Below are 16,353 nucleotides of genomic sequence, written 5' to 3' on the forward strand. Positions count from 1 at the left end.
ATTTTTAAATATAGATCGAACATGGAAAATTAAAAATAATCACGAAAAAATCTTAAAATATGCAATTATTATAAAAACCTGATTTAAGCAATAGGTCATTTTCCGATATTTTGTAATTATAATTCATTCATACGCCAGGCTAAACAAAAAAAAAGATTGTTGGCGTGAATTGTGCCAAATTTATTAAAAGTTGCATGTCTCTTAAGTTATTTAGCATACAGTATTTTGGATTTTCAAAGATTCAGGGCTTAGTCAAACGGGTGCATCGCCGCCCGTGTTACTGCAGGAAGAAGATGGCCGCACTTCAGGACGGACATCTCTCTGCAGCGCCGGAAGAAAGAGCATGTGACCGGCTTCATTGCTGGTCATGTGTTCTTCCTTAAGCGCTGCGGGGAGTCGTCCGTCTTGAAGTACGGCCGTCTTCTTCCTGCAGCAAGGGCTCAGTCACACAGGCGCAACGGTTGTCGATGCGCCTGTGTGTCTAAGCCCTCAGAGTCTGAAAATTAAATGTATGCACCCATATTTGTACCATTTTGGACATTGATAAATCTGTTTAAACCTTTGGGCCAGACCCTTCTAGTAAGCCACTTTTTAAAGCATACTTGAGTTTTCAACAAGTTTTCTAAAATACACCAGGTCCTCCTTATCCCCTGCTCATTTGCTGTTGTTTGCACCATTTCTTGTCTGTAGGTTCTGATTTTCAGGAGGCTTCCCTATTTTTCTGTTAATCTGCTGTTTGTAATCCACTACCAGGAATGGAGGGGATGTATAGCAAGCCTACTATTCTGCCAGTAGTCCCCTGTCCTGACTTTCTTGCCTTTACTTTGCATGCTGCATTGCACTGTCTTTGGTCCAAACTGCAAGAAGGAAGTATCTGAATTCCCTCCTCTCTGCTCTTCCAGTATGATTCTGGCCAAATGGTGTGTAAACCTGATATAATGAGTGTACTCACACACAGGAGAGGCAGAGATCATTATCAGAATGTCTGCAGATCTGTCAGCCTGCAACCTCTGAATGCATAGGAGCAGCTCTGGGAAGATAGCTCCTCCCCCCATTGTTAAGGAAACCTCTCTGTGTCCTTGTTACTACAGAAGCTCTGTACCTAACAACAGTCAATGGATTGACTGGCAGCCACTTCCAACTTAAGGTAGCACAAAGAATGCCATTTTTGTGCAATTTTGGTGGAAACAATGATTTGGGACAATTATTGCACAGTTTACGTCAACGAGTGCAACTAAATTGATACATTTCCCTCTCACCATTCTCTTTAAAAAGCTGATTCATTTGCAAGTGGCTAAGGTTTATAAATTATTAAGCACTGAAAATGCTAAAACTTTGTAACATCCAGGCACAGAAAGTTTAGACCCCAAACAACAGTAAAAACTCTTAGCCCATTACTATAGGACTGGGTTGTTTGAACACCTACAGCAGATACTGTACAAGTCTCAATGTGCTCAGTGCATCTCTATAGGCTCGTGTGAGGGCATAAGCACAGCAAGCTGTCCGCAATATCTCAGCTTGGGCGCTAAAGTTTCAGTGCTTATATGCTGCCCAGTTCCATCACTACCGTATACAAGTAACAAGCAAATTATGTCCTTGTGGTAGTTCAAGTCGTTGCCACTAGAGATGAGCGAGTATACTTGCTAAGGCTAACTACTCGAGCGAGTAGTGCCTTAGCCGAGTATCTCCCCGCTCGTCTCTAAAGATTTGGGGGCCGGCGGGGGGCGGGGAGCGGCGGGGGAGAGCAAGGAGGAACGAAGGGGAGATCTCTCTCTCCCCCCCGCTCACCGCCGCAACTCACCTGTCACCCGCGCCGGCAGCCGAATCTTTATAGACGAGCGGGAGGATACTCGGCTAAGGCACTACTCGCTCAAGTAATGTGCCTTAGCGAGTATACTCGCTTATCTCTAGTTGCCACCTCAACAGAAATACAAAACCAACAAGCAAACACTAACAATATAGAAGATAAAACCGATTGCCCATAATCGAGATTTGTTGTTTATAGATCAATTCACAATTGTTTGTCCATTACAAGTATTGTGAGGCCTCATGAACATATCTGTATCACAGATCTTTGCATAATAGCACCCATAGAAATCTATAGGCCTTCGATTTTACACAATGGCCTATGGAGGTTTTTTCATGGATACATTGTGGAATGCTCTATTCAATGTAATAAAGTAACATGTTCCTCGACTTATTTATTCATTTGCTAGTTTGTACGTTGATCTTCTGTAGCCATCATTGTGAATACAGTTGCATGTTGACCTACTTCACATTAAACAAGCTTGGCAAGTATCCTATTGTCTTTTTATACACGAGAGCACCTTATGAGAAAGGCTATACAATTATAACCAAGTGGTGATTCAAAAGACAGAATATCTTCTGAACGAAACGAGACAAGAGGATGGATGGCGCACAACTTTTTGGCACTCTGGTGGTGCCTGTTGGCCAACTTGGATTCAGACCAAGAAATTCTATGGAAAGGGGGCCATGGGATACATGATTTAAGGGTAGAATTTCATCATAAATTGATAGGTGCAGTCATTTTTTCAATATGTGCAACCATTTACGAGTTCTGGACGATGCCAGGTTGAGTATTAATAAAACGTATGTTGAATAATTTGGTATAAAAAAACTTTTCAGGTGTTAGAAAATGCTGTCATCCTGATGGCTGGTAACAGACGTTCATGTGAGATGGCTGAGGCTTTTAATCAAGAACATCCAGGAAGACAGCCAGTGAGTGCACAAAGTATCATGAAACCGATTAAGAAAGAAAATTGGTAGTGTCCAGAACAAACTGAGAACTGGTCATCTGAGCAGTGTTTCCAATAGCCAGGTATCAAAAGCTGTGCTAGATGTTTTCACAAAGAGTCCACAGAGAATGGCATAAGGATCCTCAAGACACAAAAGTGGCACCCATGCAAACAACCAGTTCTCGGCTTGTCCTGGACAGTAACAATTTCCCCAAACTTCTGAATCAGTTTCCTGACAGTTCCTCCACTCACTGGCCGTCTCCTTGGGTGTTCTTCATTGAAAGCCTTGGCCTCTTCATGTGAACATCTGCTTTCTCCCACTAATTTTCAGTTCTCTCTGAGCTGGTGGATGTAGACCAGCTGTTTTGCGTCTTCTACACACGGAGAAAACAGCAGATTATGTTTCCTAACTCACTGTAGCACACTGTTACATAATAAAATCATGGACGGCATTAAAGAAGTACTGAGCAGTGTAGGTTTGATTGCAGTAGCTATAACACAATAAACAATCATTACTATTAACTGTAGTGTCTGTGTGAGTCTCTCTCTCCCTCCAGTAGCTTCCCCTTACACCTCCACACTGTCTGTGGACAGTATAAGTCATCACCTTCCTCCACTTCCTGTTCTCAATCTATTAGTAGAGACAGACTTCGCTTGGCAATAGGAAAGTGGACATCAAATTAAAAGGAAGGAAGCATTTTAGATGGATAGTTCAGCACAAAAAGTGTCATTTTATGTACTTTGGCTACTTATCGCATTGGCAATTGACGAGGAAGGGGAAGAAGGAGCATGGTGACTTAGGGGTTCGCACTGTTTCCTTACAACACTGGGGTCCTATGTTCAAATATGATCAAGGGCAACATCTGCATGGAGTTTGTATGTTCTCCATATTTTATGTGGATTTCCTCTTTATAATAAGCATTCTTATTTAGTGCATTGAGGAAGAAGAAAAGAAAACATGGTGGCTCAGTGGTTGGCACTGTTGCCTTGCAGTGCTTGGATCCTAGGTTCAAATTTGACCAAGAACAACATCTGCTTGGAGTTTGTGTGTTCTCTTTGTGTGGGTTTCTTCTTCATAAATCTAATAATCCCCTTTACTTATATAGGGCATTTACTTTTTGTGGACAAGGTGGCTCGTAGTTGCCTTATAGGGCTGGGGTTTTGGATTCAGATTTAACCAAGGGCAACATCTGCATGGAGTTAAATAGGGGTGATAATTATGAAACAAGGAGAACACGCAAGCTCCATGGGAATATTTCCGGGAGAGGAACCACCACCTACTATGGGTTTGGCTGGGGTGAACCACTTGAAGTTTAGGTTCACTGCTAATTCAACTTTTAGTACAGCTTGACCCGAAACTAGTTTGACTGGTTGGGTTCACTCAATACTAACCATCATATAAGCATAAGTTGATTGAAAAGTCAGTGATCGTTTAAGCATCTTCCTGCTGGATTGTTGCAGGTGGAGGATGTCAATAAAAAATATATAGTAAACTCTTTAAATGACGACCACAACTGAGTATAATGGAGCTTTTATATAAAAGACATGGATGTTCTTTTACTCTAATACCTGCCATTATAGCGTTGCATAATGTTACATAATGGCAGACATTATGTAACATTATGTTGTTATACAAAGAAGCTACATCTTCTTCGCATCGCACACTCAACATTCACCCGACGTCATTGGCAATCATGGTTTTAAAGAGACATTTCATGCATAGGTTTCCATAGCAGTTATAGAACTACAAGAATGTAAAGTCCAGAAAAGTGATCCAACCCCCAATGATTACTGCCTTGTTTCCATATATCTAGGGAATACACACACACATATAAATTATGACCCTTAGTAGTTGGTGGTCAGATTGGGAAGAAGGATGCAGAATGAATAGCCCTTACCAGTATCATGTGACCGGTGGAGATGTCCATATTTGACTGCACAGGCTCCTCACTCCAAGACGACGTGCTGCTCCGTGCGGTGGGGCTGCCCATTGGTCCATCACTGAACTGCGATGAGATGCTATTGATGCGAGAACTGTGCAGAGGTTCTGGACGATCTGAAGACTTGACAGCCATCCGCTGACGGCACAGCTCCTACAAGGATGGAGAGAGACACACAATATGAATAATATGGAATTAATGTTGACCCCAAAGGAACTTTTTTGGCAGCTCATGCCAAGAAGCTGTACATTTTTAGTGGGGATTTAAGAAAAAACCTGCCAGTCTTCTGCAGCCGACATGCAAGAGCAGCACTGCGCACGTCATGTACTCGGCTACACTCACCCGGTTCACACTGCTGAGAAACACACTAGGAAAAAAAGGGAATATGAAGGCAGCATCTATGGCAAATATTACTGGCCAGCTCCGGATTAATCACCTATAATTGTGTCCTGCCACGTTTACCGTTGATGAGTAAAAAAGACGTCTTTGTGAACTCAAAATAGATGTAAGAATAGAGATAGAACATGCATGCTTCATTATAAGAATCAATCGAGGAAGCTTGTAAACTGTATACTGTGTCACTCCTAAACATAAAGAATAAGTAGATGGATATGAAACAGACAGATAGATAGATACTCCATATAGATTTATCTATCTATCTATCTATCTATCTATCTATCTATCTATCTCATATCTATCTATCTATCTATCTATCTATCTATCTATCTATCTATCTATCTATCTATCTCCTATCTATCTCATATCTATCTATCTATCTATCTATCTATCTATCTATCTATCTATCTATCTATCTATCTCATATCTGTCTATATATCTCATATCTATCTATCTATCTATCTCCTATCTATCTCTTATCTATCTATCTATCTATCTATCTATCTATCTCATATCTATCTATCTCATATCTATCTATCTATCTATCTATCTATCTCATATCTATCTATCTATCTATCTCATATCTATCTATCTCCTATCTATCTATCTATCTATCTATCTATCTATCTATCTATCTATCTATCTATCTATCTATCTATCTATCTCGTATCTGTCTATATATCTCATACCTATCTCATATCTATCTATCTATGTCATATCTATCTATCTATCTCTCTATCTCCTATCTATCTATCTATCTATCTATCTATCTCATATCTATCTATCTCTCTATCTATCTATCTATCGATATATCTCATATCTATCTATCTGTCTATCTATCTCATATCTATCTATCTATCTATCTATCTATCTATCTCCTATCTATCTATCTATCTATCTATCTATCTATCTATCTATCTATCTATCTCATATCTATCTATTTATCTGTCTATCTATCTCATAACTATCTATCTATGTATCTCATATCTATCTATCTCTCTCATATCTATCTATCTATCTATCTATGTATCTCATATCTATCTATCTATCTATCTATCTATCTATCTATCTATCTATCTATCTATCTATCTGTCTATCTATTTTGTACTGATTAAGAGATCAAGTAAGCAACACCTGCAGTGGTGATCACCAGGCTACTGTCACACGCTCTTTATGCCAATCGCGAAGCGTGGGCGCTGCCATTCACTTTGAGGTAGTTAGCATAGCCACAAGCCAAATTGCACTGAGCCAAGACATTATTAATTATTAGGTATGTTAGCGATGTTACATCTGTACATCTCCTATCTATCCCTCTCATATCTATCTATCTATCTATCTATCTATCTATCTATCTATCTATCTATCTATCTATCTATCTTATATCTATGTATCTCTCTCATATCTATCTATTTATCTATCTACACAGTTACATATGAGATAGATAGACAGATAGATAGATAGATAGATAGATAGATAGATAGATAGATAGGAGATAGATAGACAGATAGATAGATATGAGATGGATAGATATGAGATAGATAGATAGGTAGATAGATAGATAGATAGATAGATAGATAGGAGATAGATAGATAGATAGATATGAGATAGATAGATATGAGATAGATAGATAGATAGATAGATATGATAGATAGATAGATAGATAGGAGATAGATAGATAGATAGGAGATAGATAGATAGATAGATAGATAGATATGAGATAGATAGATAGATAGATATGGGATACAGATGTAGCAAAGCTTAACTTGATGACTTTTTGCAAGTTATCTCATCTTAAGCCATTAGACAAGCTATTTGTTCTCTTATCTCAACACAGCAAAAGGAGTTATAAAGTTATTAAAAAGGTAAATAAATGTTAAAAAGAAAGTTATAACACATTTAAAGGCAATTTAAACTCTGCTATATCTGTAAAGAAATATGATTCTTCTCTCACAATGCAGTTGTAAAGGAAAGTAACACACGGATATATTTCATATTGTATTATATAATGCAGCTGTGAACACCAGGGGATCGATACAAGATGTACCCCAAAACACAATAACTTTAAAAAAAAGGGCAAAAGAGAATGAACCCTATTTACTAATGTTAGTACAACGCCACTAAAACAGAGGAGGGCAGGACCCACAAATTGGCCAGTATTTATTGGGAGAGGTTAAGAGAACCCAATGGAAACAAAGGAAGGGGGGGGAGGGGGGATAATAAAATGTGAAACCAGAAAGAGCAATATCAAAGGGGTATTCTGGGACTCCCACTGATCACCAGAATGAAGGCTGTGGCCCCATGCCTCTGTATGACTGGCAACGAACGGAGCGGCAACATATATTCTCAACCACCGCTCCATTCATTCTATAGGGAATACTGGAGATAGCTGAGCTCAAGTGTTTGGCTATCCGCAGCAGTCCCATTGCAGTGAATGGAGCGGCGGCCGGGTATGGGTCCTCTGTTCACTGCTAGTCACACAGGAGACAAGAGACTGGGAATCCCATTGTGGCGTCCAGCAGGGATCCCAGTGGTCAGACTCCGACTGATCAGATAGTGTTCCCCCATCCTGTACATAGGGGGTAACTTTATATTACCGGAATACCCCTTTGTGGCTACATGGTAGGAAGAGAACATTCATAGGAGCATTCGTTTGTCCAAACAGTTGGGCCATGTAATGGTCCTGCTGCTCACCGAACGAATGAGCATTTGCTTGTCAATTGGTTGATCAGCGGCGCCTTCATACGGCCCAATGTTCGGGAAGCTGAACTTTACTACACTCCGTAATGTTGTACAAAAAAAAAAAAAAATTAACATTTTTTGGCAGCACCCCCCCAATGTGAACAAGGGCTATGCTGCAGACAGCGATGAAACAGTATAGGGGAAGAACAATCTTGTCTGACCATTCATCCCTCAATTAAATCCTGACTCGTTTGCAGGCCAGGTAGAGGAGCATCGATCTCTTTGATTGCTGCTCAGGTATTAAAGGACCCTTCACACGAATTGTGACATACTTTCAACAGTTTTTAACCTGTTCTAGCAAATTGAGACCCGTAATCCGATTGGTTGCCTTTTATATTCCTCACAAGAGAAAGTGGCCGTTAGTATTAGCCGGAGACAAATGTTATTCCGGGGAAGCATTAGTCACCAGCATGAGCTCCCTTATAATAGAAACTCAATTTGTTGTATATGAAAAATCGCCTTCGCATCCACTACGGGACCTTTCGTCAGATAATACTCTTGACATAAATTTCTTAGACAAGCAAGGTTATTGTCAGATCATTTTAGTGTAAGACACGCGGAGGAATGTGACAGGAAAACATGCTAGATTTAAGATACACATCGAGGCCACGTCAGGCCTATCTCTTAAAACCTTCCCTTCGCCTTATTTGAACCCTTCGTGTCACTGACAAGTGTGCAAACAGATACATTGACCTACAGCGATCCGCGGAACACATGCAAAGACTCATCCCGTCTAGCAGTGTGGGTTATAAACATATATTCACTGTACATAGAAATTCAGGCTGGGCCACGGAAAAGTAGCCCGGCATCACATTCTTATAAACGAAGACAGATTTTCTTTTAGACCGCTTCCATAGGAGTGTGGTGCCGGGCCCCTGTTTCCGTGGAGCATCCTGTATAATTCCATCACAAAGAGATGGCATATGAATTGCAATACAATAACGATAAAATATTTTGCCCCGATTACAGTTTATTTACCCCTTAGACCCGCATCTTCTACATCTTAATGATGCCTTCTATTGTCTAACTGCTCATGCCTTCCTATGTCTGTGAGCAACATCAGGCTGCTACTATGGCGCCTACCGTTGAGAAGAAGATGCCGCTCCCGTTCTCTGATTGTGGCGGACGAATCTACGATTTCTTATTTCTGCTACTCTTGAATTGTCAGGATCTCACACCCATCTATACATCTATACGTGCTGCCGCTCGCCTGGATGCTGGTTGTAGAAGTAGGCATAGGGGTGCCAATGTGAGCTACATAAAGTTGACCAAAAACTAAGTTTGGGGTTTTTTTTTGTTTGGGGCCTAATTTTAAAGGGATCTTTGTGGACTTAAAGAGGTTTTCTGGGATATTGGGTACTGCATACCAGGCACAGAACTATTCATTTCGAAGCTACTGTGTCTGATGCAGTATATGCATGCACTTTAATGGGACCCAGTTACACATACACCACATGAGAAGAGGCAGAGAAGAGGCAACAATATTCGGCTGGACACCACAGCCTCTTCAAACAGCTCATCATTCAGAGTTCTGAGTGGTGGACCCCCACCGATTTCATATTGATGACTTGATATCATTAATATCTCAGTCACAAATAACCCCTTTAAATAGTGATGACCAATCCTATCAGATCAGTGGGATCCGACTCCAAGCATTCCCGTCGATCAAGCTATTTGAAGGTGTCGTGGCACTTGGGCAGCTGCTGAGGCCTCTTCTTCAGCCAGTGACATCACATTTATTGGCACATGAACTTTCTACATCTCAGTCCCATTCAAAGTGCAATACCGTCCACCATATCCAGAGTTAGGAACCTTATTGGACAGGTTCCTAACTCCAGAAAGACCCCTCTCTTTAGGCCACAGGCCTACAAATGAACTCAGGAGAAGCAAGATACCTGGCTATATACTGTCATTGAAGCACGTGGGACAGATGGGGGAATGAAGTGCACAACAAAAGCGAGGGCAGCCGCTCCTACATCAATGTAATTGCACAAATTGCACAACTGTTGTTTATACTGTAAAAATACAAGATTCTTAGTGCATATTTTGATCAAAACATGTGGCCCATCTGCCACGTCCAGACCAACCATATTGGATTGGTTCTTAATTCTAAAACACAATTCTCTTTGAACCGAATGCTTCAAGTGGACTCGGGAAGAGATTCCTGGCAAAAACTCTCATTGGAGCACCTGGGACAGATGGATGAATGGCGTGCATGATAAACTACCGTAGTGTGTTTCTGTAATGTATTTATCACAGCCCACCACACTGATACAAGTACATACAGTTGTAGCAAACTTTAAATTGACACTTAAAGAGGTTGTCAAGTTGTAAACCTATGATGGTCTATCCTCAGGATAGATCATCAGTAGTAGTTTGGCAGGGGTTTGCCAACTGCAGTGCTCACCAATTAGCTGTTCACTGGGCTGATGCACTTGCCTATATCTACAGAAAGCAGACAGCTCCGTTCTCCCTGCAGTGGTGGCCAGGTCTGGTATTGCAGTCGAACTTCCCACTGACTTGAATAGGTGTAATACCAAGCCTGAAGTAAGAATAAAGATGTCTGCTTCTTGCATTAAGCCGCTCACTGTGCAAGTGCTTTGCCCCAAAGAACAGCTAATTGGTGGGCTTCCCAGGCAGTAGACCCTCCACTAATCTACTACTGATGATCTATCCTGAGGATAGACCATCAATGGTTTACAACTGGACAGCACCTTTAATAGCAGGGCAACTTTAGCCATTCGGCATACAATGCACATATATAGGGCCACCCTGGCTGCTACTCCCCTGATGATGGCGCCATTTGTAACTCATCCTCTGGAGATAAAAGGTGGAGGCAAAAAGGAGCCTGTCTGCTATGCAAACGTTTCTTTAATATCTGCTTCCCCACAGTTATTACTTCTTTAGTCCTCAGCTCTCTCTCAGATCGCAGCACTCAGGGAACCTTTAGACAGCAACGGTGATAGGAAAAGTCAATTTAAAGTTTGCTGCTACTGTGAATTTAACACTAAAAGTATCAAGTTAACATCCGCTACCTCTGTGCATACATATACAGCTCATACATAGTGCAAACTCAATGGGTGGTCCGGAGTAAAAGTGTTCAAGTTTTCGGTTTTAGCTTGAACTTTCATGAGATACTAGGGATAAGCCGATCAATTTAGTAGGTTTTAAGATTTACAATTTGCACATTGATTTGTGAGTCTTTAGCAATTACCAGACATGGGTGAAGTAATTGGATGATTTTCACCAGCTACACACTTTATAGTTGGCCGGTTGATTCAAATTGCAAATTGAGTATCTGACTGAATCTATGGCAATGAATGCAACACTACTGAAAACAATGGGGTCGCGTAGAAAAAGTCAGAATACAAATGGGAATTAAGAATTCGTTCTTCAAGTGAAAGTTAGAAAATTAAAGCAAGCCTCTGACTGGTTCTCATGGGGCTATCGGGCGACTTACAGAACTTCTAACGAGGCCTGGCCTGGTGTGAGACTAGGATTTTACTGCCAACCTCATAGGGTTTTCCTGAGAGTTTACTGAGAATGGTATGATTGAGGAAAAACATCCAGTGAATGGGGATCCTGTGAGCGGAAACAACTTGGTACCAAAAGGGGTCAGAGGAGGATGTCAGGAATCGTCCTGAGCAACAGGCTCTGCACAGTCAAGAAGAGCCAAATACAACGCTGATGCTCCAACTAACGAGTCTGAACGCACAACCCGTCTTCCTTCGAACAGATGAGCTATAGCAGTAGATGATCAATTCTAGCACCATTATGTCTAAGAGAAACAGAAAGTTGAGACTCTAGTGGACAAAAGAATGCAAAAATAGTATCTCTAAGAAGCGGAAAAACATCAGATGAATGAACATTTCTGTTCCACCATGCTGATGGGAGGTCAGACTTTGGTGCAAAAATAATAAACTGATGACCCCTTCCTGTCAGCTGGTCATAATATGTCAGCACCTCCTTCTAATTTGCAACTACCAGAAGCTTCCTGTCCGAAGGGGCCGATATTCCTGCAGAATGATTTCAACACCTAGTGGAATCTATGCCTTAATGAACTGCTGCGGTTCTGAAAGCCTAAGGAGTCCAACTCTCTACTAGATGGGTGTCTCTAATAAAGTGTCTATCCAGGGTATGCAGGGAGTAGCCAGATCCAGCGCTATATCTCAGTACTGGTGTCCCATATTGAAATAACAATAGCGTACTTGAATAGGAAGCCATGGATGCCCTACACAATGGTATGGTGCACGGGCTCCTGGGGGATCCAGAACATGGATTTCAATTTTGTGTTTTAGCCCCTTTAAGAGAAAGAGAATAAAACCCCAATTGCAAAACCCAATTGCTACTTACAGTGTAGCATGTGAGAAGCAAAAATCCACTTACCATGTCTCTCTAAGTCCTGTGGGACTGCTGCTATGACTGAAGTAAGGAAAGCGTATTCGAAGTGGCCTCCTTCTGCTATGATACACGCATGGAGCCATTATTGGACCCGCGCTCATTCCAGGGACTCTCAATGTGGATGGGTACTTGAATCTCCTGCAGACGATGGCAGATGACTTCTTGGATGTTCTGCCCTTATCATAGCAGAAGGGGGCCACTTCGAGTACGCTTTCCCCACTTCCGCCATAGCGGCGGTCCCACAGGAAGTAGAGAGACGCGGTAAGCGGATTACTTCTTCTCACATGCTACTCTTCAATTGGGTTTTACTCTCTTTTTATTAATGACAGGGGCCGCAACATAAAATTGAAATCCATGTTCCAGGCCCCCAGGAGCCTGTGCACCATACCATTATGTAGAACATCCACATCTTCCTATTCAAGCATGCTATTGATATTTCAATATAGGACACCAGTACTGAGATAGAGCGCTGGATCCGTTTTTTTTTGGCTACACCCTGTATAATAAATAAATTTGTAATCAATCCTATAATAATTGCAGAACAGCAGTAGCTACAACTAGACTTGTCCATTTTGTGGATTTTCTTGCATTCGGCGAAGTTCTGTTTAGATCATGTTGAATATCAGTACAAATTTCTGCATCATTTCGTTTTATTGTTAGATCTATTACACCATTTTCGAGCTGCATAAATCAATCTGTCCTTGTAGAAAATAAGAAACGATGAAGTAAATGATTGGGCTCCAGATTACTTGTAGTGTGGATCTGCAGACCTGAGCGGTGGTTACCCACTTAGAGGCAATGTCCTGACCATTATACCGTTCCCTGGCCTCGTGCATTAGTTGGAAGATGACAAATGTCAGCGGTCCCGCTCTGCGTGCTGTTTATAGAATGATGGAAATCTTGCTTAGAACACATTCTATTTCCCCGGGCACGTAGACTAAGTGTACGGCTCTGCTGCCGAACATGTTCTGAAATGTCAAGGTCAGGGAAATGCTGGACGCCGGACCCTCTGCGAAATGGAATTTATATTGAGGTTCTTGTTTCACATGTAAACGCCTCGGTTCAGTTTGGCAGTCAATTACCCATTTAACTATTTACCATATCTTAGGGGCATGGCACCCCATATGGAGGAATCACTACTTCTTCTTCTTTCGTGACATCATGTCGTAAATTTTTAATTGCTTAGCTTTTCCAACTGGAATGCTCTACAGGGCATTGTTAATCACCAAAAATAACCCTATCCAGCCATTTACATATGTTCCTGATTGCTCGTGGATGAAATACTGCAGGTGTGGTTGATTCACAAGGGTAGCTTGAAGCTTCGGAAATCTGGTGCAAAATAGATACAGACATGCCAGAGTAGGAAGCCTGCGGAGCGGTAAGAGGAGGCACGGAGGACAGGGTTAGCAGGGAGGAAGGGGTTAACTTGAAGGAGGTGGTGTAGTGAGGGGGAGGAGTTAGAAAGGGGGGGGGAGAAATAGGAGGAGCCAGACTGAGGAGAAGCATAGCAGAGAAGAAGAAGGAAGAAAGAAGTCGAGCTGGACCGTGAAGAGTCCCACCCGCCCGACTGCAAAGATGGTTGGTGTGTCTAGCAGGCCTCAGAGTCGGGAGGTAGGCGATGAGAGGCAAGTGAGAGTCTCCCGAGCTGGCTGGCTTGCGGCGGGAGACATGGTTTGGGAACTAGGGTCTCCTGAGTTGGTTGGTGTGCGACGGGAGGCACTACAAATATTTCCTATGGTTCGTAAGGTGACAGAGTTAGTTGGGGGCTTCAAGGATCTCCCTTCTTTTGGGGTTAATAATGTTAGGGTTATATGAATGTTTATTTTCCATAATAAAACAGCTGCTGTAGCTGATTAATCGAAAGAAGGTGTCAGTGGTCATTTTAGGTAAGATGTGGTGGTGTGGGAGGGGGCTTCAGCAAGAACGACTCTGTAATAGCTGGGTGATGTCATATGCTGTTGTGATGTAATGGGGTGTAAATCTGCCCTTTTAAATTGTTTCATGTTTTAATGTTTTATATTGCTCTGTAAATATTGGTGTACTGTGACTTTAAAATGAAGGTGGGGTCACTAAGGTACCGGAAGCGTAAAGGCAGCGGCGTCATGATGTGTGGCGCAGTCTTAGTAAGGCAGTGCTGTGGAGCAGCTCTGTTAGTAAGGGTCTTTTTACTTGAGATGATTGTCGGGGTGAAAGTCGTCCTAGCGAAAATCGAACGGAGGCGGAGCAAGCTGGAGATCACTCTGGCCGTTCGCCTCCATTCACCATAAACAGGCAGTGGTCCATAGATAAGCAACTATCTGTTTATACGGGCCGATCATCATTTGATTTTTATGCCTGCAGTAATTGAATGATAAGCGAACAATCTATCGCTTGCTGTTCAGTCGCTGGTAGCATTTATCGATCAGATTCCCGTGATCCAGAGAGAATCTAAATGATATTCGTTCCACGTAAAAGGCCCCTAAGGCGGTCCCCGTTGTTGCATGAAAAAAGCTGAAGCCCGTTGCCTCGTGAGTTGCAACGTATCCGCGGAGTATCGCACTACTACTAGATTGACCCAGAACTGTCACAACTTGTACCTCAGGACCAAAACTTCAACACCGGGCCTAACTATGTTCCCGGGGAAAGGCAAGGAGTGCCCGGCCATGCACTTGTGAGTAGAACACTGCCTCAGATGACAATCAGGCAAATGATACTCGAAGAACAAGTTGAGATCAGGACAGGCAGGATTCAGGAAAGCTGGGCACACAGGCAAGTGTCAAAACCAGGAGTCAAGCAAAAAACAGTAACACCTTCACAGAATCTAACACAACCTATTGCTCAGGCACCCTACAATGAGGAGGGGGTCTTAAATGACCCAGGAAGCATCCCAATGAGTTGAGGATATAAATGTTGGATGTAACTTGACCCTTTAAGAAGCGGACTGAGTGTGCATATCTCCTACAGGACAGGGGAGAGGTGAGGTACTGCTGGCGGCAACCAGTGACTATAACAGCTGCATTCTGTGCAACAGCACTTTCATAGCATGATATGTGAGATCTGGGATCAAGCCATGGGTGCCCAGGCCAGCATGCCCACTTTATTGGAGGTAGATAATCCGCCCTGTGCAGCAGCACAGGTTTCACACCCCTGTTGGCTTTGATGTAGAATTAAAGTGATTTTCTGAAGTTTAAAAAAAAAGAAAAAAATTTTATGGACTGGGAATGGGTTAAAATAAAAAAGTAAGCCATACTCACCTCCTTCAGTGTCCTCTGTCCAGCAGAGGAACCCCAGTCTCCACCATCATGATCCCAGAAGAAGCTGCCGCAGTCACGTGCCGTTCATTGTGCAAGTGACCGCTCATCCCAAACTTCAGTGGTGATAATGCCAGGAATGACATGTGACTAATGAAGTCTATGATTGGCTGAGCTTTCATGCAGACAGGGAATATACTGCAGCTTCTTCCGGGATCAGAGTGGTGGGGAAAGGGTCTTCAGAGCTGAACTCTAGGCATTTAAGAAGTGACTATTTCTTCTTTTTTATTGTAATCGCATGCCCTGCTCATAGATTTATTTTAAAATCTTGAAAAAAAAACTTTAAGCAAAGCATAGCCTGTAGCCTCTAGGTCTAGGAGAAAAATATTCTGTACCGGGACACCCCCAAAACCTGTATAGGATGTATTCACACTTGTAGAGTGATATAGGTTTATCTAGGGATGCATTATTGCGCAACCACCACGCTAGGTCGTCACTCCCTGCACTGCTCAGCTATAGTATTGCTGTCCTCTTCCCATTAGATACACTAAAAAATTAAGGGAACACTTAAATCACACATCGGATAGTGTTCACCGTGGCGCCTGCAGACTCTATAACTAGTGTAACGTGCTGAGTGTGAACTTGCTCTCATCTGTGAAGCGAACGGGGTGCCAATGGTGGACCTGCCAGTCCTCTGGTAAGACCAATCAAGATGCATGGTGCTCGGCTGTAAGCAAAGGTCCCACTACAGAATGTGGAGCTCTCGTGTCACCTTCACGGAATTTATTTCTGTTTTCGACAGGTCAAAAACTTGCAGACCAGTAGCCGGCTAAGATCATTTTGCAAGATTCTGGTAGCGCACCTCCTGGTCCTCCAGTGCTGATGGTGCCC

General features: G+C 42.3%; 1 protein-coding gene across 1 annotated transcript in view; it reads right to left on the reverse strand.

Annotated features, from left to right (window-relative positions):
* Positions 1–16,353, reverse strand: part of PTPRN2 (protein tyrosine phosphatase receptor type N2) — a 1,135,353-nt gene that overhangs the window by 113,341 nt on the left and 1,005,659 nt on the right. The window contains exon 14 of the mRNA XM_066584551.1: positions 4,655–4,849. Coding sequence (XP_066440648.1) covers positions 4,655–4,849 — 195 coding nt within the window. The remainder of the gene's footprint in view (positions 1–4,654; positions 4,850–16,353) is intronic.

This window comes from Eleutherodactylus coqui, chromosome 12, assembly GCF_035609145.1.
Source record: "Eleutherodactylus coqui strain aEleCoq1 chromosome 12, aEleCoq1.hap1, whole genome shotgun sequence".
In the NCBI taxonomy this organism is placed as follows: Eukaryota; Metazoa; Chordata; class Amphibia; order Anura; family Eleutherodactylidae; genus Eleutherodactylus; species Eleutherodactylus coqui.